The sequence below is a fragment of the Mizuhopecten yessoensis genome, unplaced genomic scaffold (genome assembly GCF_002113885.1).
Source record: "Mizuhopecten yessoensis strain PY_sf001 unplaced genomic scaffold, ASM211388v2 scaffold1319, whole genome shotgun sequence".
Lineage (NCBI taxonomy): Eukaryota > Metazoa > Mollusca > Bivalvia > Pectinida > Pectinidae > Mizuhopecten > Mizuhopecten yessoensis.
The window spans coordinates 125,061-131,831 of NW_018403987.1; the positions used below are offsets into that span (position 1 = coordinate 125,061).

Consider the following 6,771-nt stretch of genomic DNA (forward strand, 5'->3'; position numbering starts at 1 on the left):
TGCCAGCACAGTTAGCCAGGCAAATTGGCCAGTGTCGGAGTAAAGGGATGCTTTATTTACCCTGGAACGCTCCTCCGATAGTTACCAAGGAAAGCTGGCCAGATTGACATGGAAGTGGAGATCTCAGGAGAGATTGTTTCTGTTGTCCGATCAGAAGTTGGACAATTGACTTCTGACTGATTTTGTGACTGCTATTGATTTTGGTATGTATACAATGGTACTGATGTATCTATTCCCTCTCCTGCCCCCTCCGGGGAGGACTAGCGATTTAAATGGCCAACTTCACAGACTGGACATAGTGATCAGATGTAGTTCAGGTTCTTCAGTTTGTTTTAACATTGGCTTGTGTTTGCTAAATGAAAATCAGTTTTATAGAGAGAAAATATACTTGTATGTAGACAAAATGCTAAAGAAATGATGTTGCAATATTTTGTGCATGTAATATTTTCTGCACAAGAAAGAAATTGAGCAGGTGGATGAGGGAGTGGCACAATGTTTTAATATTCCAAGTTAATTACTAAAATCCTTTAAATCGTGTCTAGAGTTTGTACATGTAATTGATCTCAAATGGACATGAGATATTTAAGCTGAACAGGAAGGAGTAAATCAGGTATACCATATTGTCATTTGTCAGTGTTTGATCTCTGATATATCAGGACCGAAGATCTACAGACAATATGTAGACACTATGAGAACAATAGGGGAGTATTTAGCAGGTCTTTTAAAATGTGTAAATTAATGTTTTATTTGTGAACATTGGTGTTAAAATATGTATATTAGTGGAATACATGTACGCCGCGTATTTTGGGCATACTTGTGGCGAGGATGTATTATGTTCAGTATGTGAGGGCACGGCAATAATTTGTGTTATGTCAACAGTGCTTTCATTTTGCACATGTAACAGATTACGGAGGATGATTGCCAAACAACGTCTCGGAGGACTTTCAAATCCACTTTAATGTGCAGACTTTCCTTTTTGATTTGAATTTTCATTTTTTGATCAACATATCTTTATAGAAGTTGTAAACATGTTCAATTATACAATACTAAAATTCTTACTGAAAGCTTAAGCTTTTCAAAAATTCAGGATTTTTTTCATTGAAAACACTTGGACTGCTGCGATATTCTATGGCAGAGCTACACATGGGACCTGAGGTGTGATGGTAGAGGCAGGTTTATATTAGATCTGTACATACTTGGCAGTGTGTGTTAGGGTATAACTGTTGATGTGCTGGGGGTTTCGGACTGGTACACATTCAGATGTCTGTAGTGTCACAGTGACACTCAGGTCATTGATTTTGTCAATCATTCTTAATTGAATTAACTAAACGTAGGTACTCATTTTAGAACTTATTTACCCGTAATAAGTGTTTGTCTGATTGGCTGGCAGGGTCGGCACTGAGACATGGTAAGTTTGTGATTGATTGGTTGACTTGGTCAATGTTGAGACAATAAGTCTTTTTCTAATCGGTTTGCTGAATCATTGCTGAAATAAGTCGGTGGCTGATTGGTTGACTGAGTCCGTGCAGAAATAAGTCAGTGGCTGATCGGCTGACTGAGTCTGTGGAGAAATAAGTCAGTGTGATTGGCTGACTGAGTCTGTGCAAAAATAAGTCAGTGACTGATTGACTGAGTCTCTGCAGAAATAAGACAGTGCAGAAATAAGTCAGTGGCTGATTGGCTGAGTCTGTGCAGAAATAAGACAGTGCAGAAATGAGTCAGTGGCTGATTGGCTGACTAAGTCCGTGCACAAATAAGTCAGTGGCTAATTGGTTGGCTGGATCAGTGCACAAATAAGTCAGTAGCTGATATGGTTAGCCCAGAAACAAGAAGGTCTCCAGAAGATTGGTTCACTGGTAAGACTAGTAAGTCTGATAGAGTTATTGAGTCAGCTCTATGTAGATGATTGGCTGATAGGGTCTACAATGAGACAAGTAATAAAGCCAACTGGTTGGCAAAGTCTGGGTCAGCAAGCATTATCATAGTTGAAATGAACAAGAAAAAACTCTAAGAATATACGGGGGGAGAGGGGAGAGAAATGCATTAAGTGTGGTCAAGTTATTTTTAGTGAAGGGAGTATGTATCCTAGTAAACCCATGTTTGCTGTCAGTGAACCCCTACTTGTCTGGGAGATGGACAGTCCAATCAGATTTTACTTCATTATGTAAATGTTTTAACCATTGCTGTATGTAAATAGATTTGAACGGTTTGGAGTAAATCCAGTGAAAGCCCTGTTAACTGTGGCGGAGCTCTTACCACAGATCCCACCTTATCAAAACTAGTATTGATCACAAGAAACAGAAGCCGCTCACAAGTGATAGTGTTAAGCTAAGTCCAATTGTTTTATGGTCGCGCTGGGGGTTGGATAATTGGTTACTTCATTGTCCCTGTGTGAAGGCATGCGGGCCAAACACCACTGATCCTAGCTTTTAGACTGGGTCGGTCTTCTGCTGCCGTTGTTTGTTACCAAAACAGTTATCTCTGTGATATGTAAGTAATAAAGAGTGGGAATCACACAAGATCCTGACAGCTGTAGGGAATGAAGCTATAGTATTTGTTGGAGCAGTAGGAGACAGAGTTACACAGTTTTGGTGCTGCTTTAGACTGGTTTTGTGGTGTCACCGGCGACTTTCCTGACAGATTACCGTGGATTACCGACACATGCTTGTACCAACATTTCTGTGTGATTGCTTGTAGTATTACATTTGAACTTCGTGAAATATTTACTATTCAGTTTTATCTTACCTTTGGGGAATGTGCCTGCTGCAGGGATGTTATATATTGGTCTATACTGCCTTGGATGGATCTAGAATTGACTTGGATACACTGTTGTAACGCCTTAGGTGCATTTATATTAGGAACCCTGTGTTGCTGTGTGTGTAGTTTTGTTTGTGATCATTGGGTTGTGACTATGCATTTGGAGAATAAGAAATCAGTCGAGACAAAAATTGGCTGAACATGGCAATATATTTTGACAAAAAATATCATCTTGGCACTACATGGTTATATAGTCTGACAAAATGTGTCACTTTGATTGGCCGTAGATGGCAACATAAACGGACAAAAGATATATTTTAGGGTTACTTGGCAATAATGTTGGACAAAAGATTGGCTTTGCATTGCAATGTATCAGACAAAATAAATTGGCTCAGTGGCAATACAGTCAAGACAAAAGGTATCACATTGGTGCCACATGGTGATGTCGGACAAAAGGCATCACCTTGGCACCACGTGGTGATGTTTGACAAAAAGTATCACCTTGGCACCACATGGTGATGTCAGACAAAAGGCATCACCTTGGCACCACATGGTGATGTCAGATAAAAGACATCACCTTGGCACCACTGGGTGATGTCCGACAAAAGGCATCACATTGGCACCACATGGTGATGTTTGACAAAAAGCATCACCTTGGCACCACATGGTGATGTTTGACAAAAGGCATCACCTTGGCCCCACATGGTGATGTTTGACAAAAGGCATCACCTTGGCCCCACATGGTGATGTTTGACAAAAGGCATCACCTTGGCCCCACATGGTGATGTTTGACAAAAGGCATCACCTTGGCCCCACATGGTGATGTTTGACAAAAGGCATCACCTTGGCCCCACATGGTGATGTTTGACAAAAGGCATCACCTTGGCCCCACATGGTGATGTTTGACAAAAGGCATCACCTTGGCACCACATGGAGATGTCAGATAAAAGACATCACCTTGGCACCACATGGTGATGTCAGATAAAAGACATCACCTTGGCACCACATGGTGATGTCAGACAAAAGGAATCACCTTGGCACCACATGGTGATGTCAGACAAAAGGTATCACCTGGCACCACATGGTGATGTCAGATAAAAGACATCACCTTGGCACCACTAGGTGATGTCCGACAAAAGGCATCACATTGGCACCACATGGTGATGTCAGGCAAAAGGCATCACCTTGGCGCCACATGGTGATGTCAGATAAAAGACATCACCTTGGCACCACATGGTGATGTCAGACAAAAGGCATCACCTTGGTGCTACATGGTGATGTATGTTGTAGCCCAGACTGAGTGGGAGGGGAGACTTACATCACACCATCCTCATGCTGTGGCTAGCTTGTGGTTCCTACTTCTTGTGTCTGTGTCAGAATATTTATCTTGAAGGCATTCTTTCATCTCTAAAAACATCCTTCCATTGTGTTAACATATATATATATATCTACAAATGTGAGTTGTGAACCTGAGAACTCTAGCACTCTAGTAAATATACCTATTGGTCCGCTTGTTTAACCATGGTACCCAAATGTTGTGAAGAAGCTGTTTTTGTTAATGATTTTGCTAAGGTTTGACATTACATTGATGTTTTTATTTGTTGACAGTGAGGAGCGAGTGATAGAATACTACAGGAAGCTCGCCACCACCTCCAGGGGCTTGTCTATTGTCAAGTAAGTATTCCACCTAGTCCTAAGGTAATCTGTCACATGTGGTCAGATTGAATCAGCTGAACAGTGGAAACTGTTTCTATAATTTTGTAAGCGAAACTTGTACATGATCAAGGGCAAATTTACCCCCGTCCCCCGTACTGCAAGAGTACTTATTTTAGTAGACACAAAGCTTTGCATATTACCCAATTTTCAACACTATACTAGTACATTGATGAATTACCGCACTCACAATGTATGCAATAGAAAACTATATACAAAATCTTCAATTAGCTTAGTTTAAAGTGCGAAAAAGCACTAAAATTAAACAACCACTAGAATACGTAGGTTTACAGTATTTGAGATATGTTTCTTTGCTGAACCAACAGTTTGATCCACATAAACTGCTGCACCACCCTGAATGGCAAATCCTGGATCTGTACCTGATAATAGGCTGTCTATCATAAACAATAGTTGGTATTGTAGCTCAGTATCCAGCTTTCACATGGTTTGCACACGAGTGTATTATGGCTGCAGGTCATATCCAATACAGGATCAATTAAAACTGTTTCAATATCATAAAAATCCAATGACTATATGCATTTTCGTGCCAGTCAATAACCACAGTGTAGCTTTTGTTAGTGATGGGCCTCTGGCCAAATCCAGTAGACCAAACCACCAGTTGTTTGTCTTCCTTAGTGTTTGTTCTGGGTCGTTGTACTGGGTATGTTACACTGATCGGGTAGAGTGGGCCGACAGCTATTGTGGGAAACAAAGATAATAGGGATCAATTCTCATACTCACTGCTGTATCTAGATTTCAAAATGCCAGTTTACAAATCAATTAAAATGTAATGTATTATGTATAGGCCTCAGAAAGGAAGAAGGTTTGGGAAAACTTCAAGTTTTGATTAGTTGATTGCTTATATGCCGGTGAGAAAGATGTTAAATGTAAATTGATGACATTTTTGTGTACAAGTAGAGGTGTAATTTTTGATGTGTCACATAGTTTATCGTAATTACACTATTGTAGTGTAATGAGACCATTTAGTCATGGAGTTACAGATACATTTGAACTGTGGGCTTCTATAAGTAAGTTTGTTTCACATAGTTGTAGGTAAAACTGATCTGTGGGTAAAATAGGTATATTTGTCTATGTGTTTTAGAGTAAGGTATATATATGTACTATGTGTCGTATAATTTCTATGTTGTAGAGCTGTAGGTTAAATTTTGCAGTTATATAAGTATATTTGTCTAAGTGTTGTGGAGTTGGGTACACTTGCACTGTGAGTTATATTTATATATTTCTACATGTATATATTAATGTAAAGTGGTGGGTCATCTTCCTGTTAAGGTGTGTACGCAATCAACATCACTTCTTGTGATGTGGGCGAGAGAACTTCCTGTGCGAAGTAATACTGTACTCGATATACGTTTTGCAGGGGATGTGACTTATAATGCACTGTGATATGAGGAAAACTACTCTGTCTAAATAGTCAGAATGTATGGACTGACTTAAACATTTAGAAGATTAGAATTTTCTGCTGTAAGCGGTTTGACAGAAGGAAGACTGACAGTGGCCTTTAGTTACTGAATCTCTTGATAAAGAACAAAGCTGGTGGCAGGGTATAGATTTATGTTGCAGTAACACTGTTCTTTTTTCCTTTGACAGTTATATGAGCATTGTGGAAGCACTGCCAACATATGGAATACACTACTATGAAGTAAAGGTATGTAACCATAACCCTCCAAAACTACACACACACCCACCCCCCTCCCAGATAGTGGTGTATTTAGGTTTTGTTTGTAAGAACTTAAAGTAACAATTGAGAGAGCGGTGTTTCAGTACCAAGGAAGTAACAATTGAGAGAGTGGTGTTTCAGTACCAAGGAAGTAACAATTGAGAGAGCAGTGTTTCAGTACCAAGGAAGTAACAATTAAGAAAGCGATGTTTCAGTACCAAGGAAGTAACAATTGAGAGAGCGGTGTTTCAGTACCAAGGAAGGAACAATTGAGAGAGCGGTGTTTCAGTACCAGGGTCCATATTGACATTCGCAAAAGATGTCAATTTGTAAACAGGTCACCATGCGAATAAATTCAAAAATTATTCTCTCACAAAATTAATTGATTTATAGTATATAGGAAATGTACAAGGATGCAACATCATGGTTGTATGGGGCTGCATATAGCTAGGGTCGGTGTTGCCTTAATGAAACCTTCAGATTTCTTTATCCACTTCCAAAGGTTCTTTGTGTGTAATTAGGGTTTGTAGGGTGGGGAATTTGGGGAAGAAGTGTAAAACCAACTTATGTCCTCCCCAGAAATCCCTTCTTTCAGTTTCTTTGTATATATTTTATTGGGGGGG

At 39.7% G+C, this 6,771-nt stretch overlaps 1 protein-coding gene across 5 annotated transcripts in view; it reads left to right on the plus strand.

The window, feature by feature from the left end:
• LOC110459872 (FERM domain-containing protein 4A-like) overlaps positions 1 to 6,771 on the plus strand; it is a 127,778-nt gene that overhangs the window by 85,426 nt on the left and 35,581 nt on the right. For all 5 annotated transcript variants that reach the window (XM_021512371.1, XM_021512354.1, XM_021512342.1 and 2 more), the window contains 2 exons: positions 4,366 to 4,431; positions 6,079 to 6,136. In XM_021512371.1, coding sequence (XP_021368046.1) covers positions 4,366 to 4,431; positions 6,079 to 6,136 — 124 coding nt within the window. The remainder of the gene's footprint in view (positions 1 to 4,365; positions 4,432 to 6,078; positions 6,137 to 6,771) is intronic.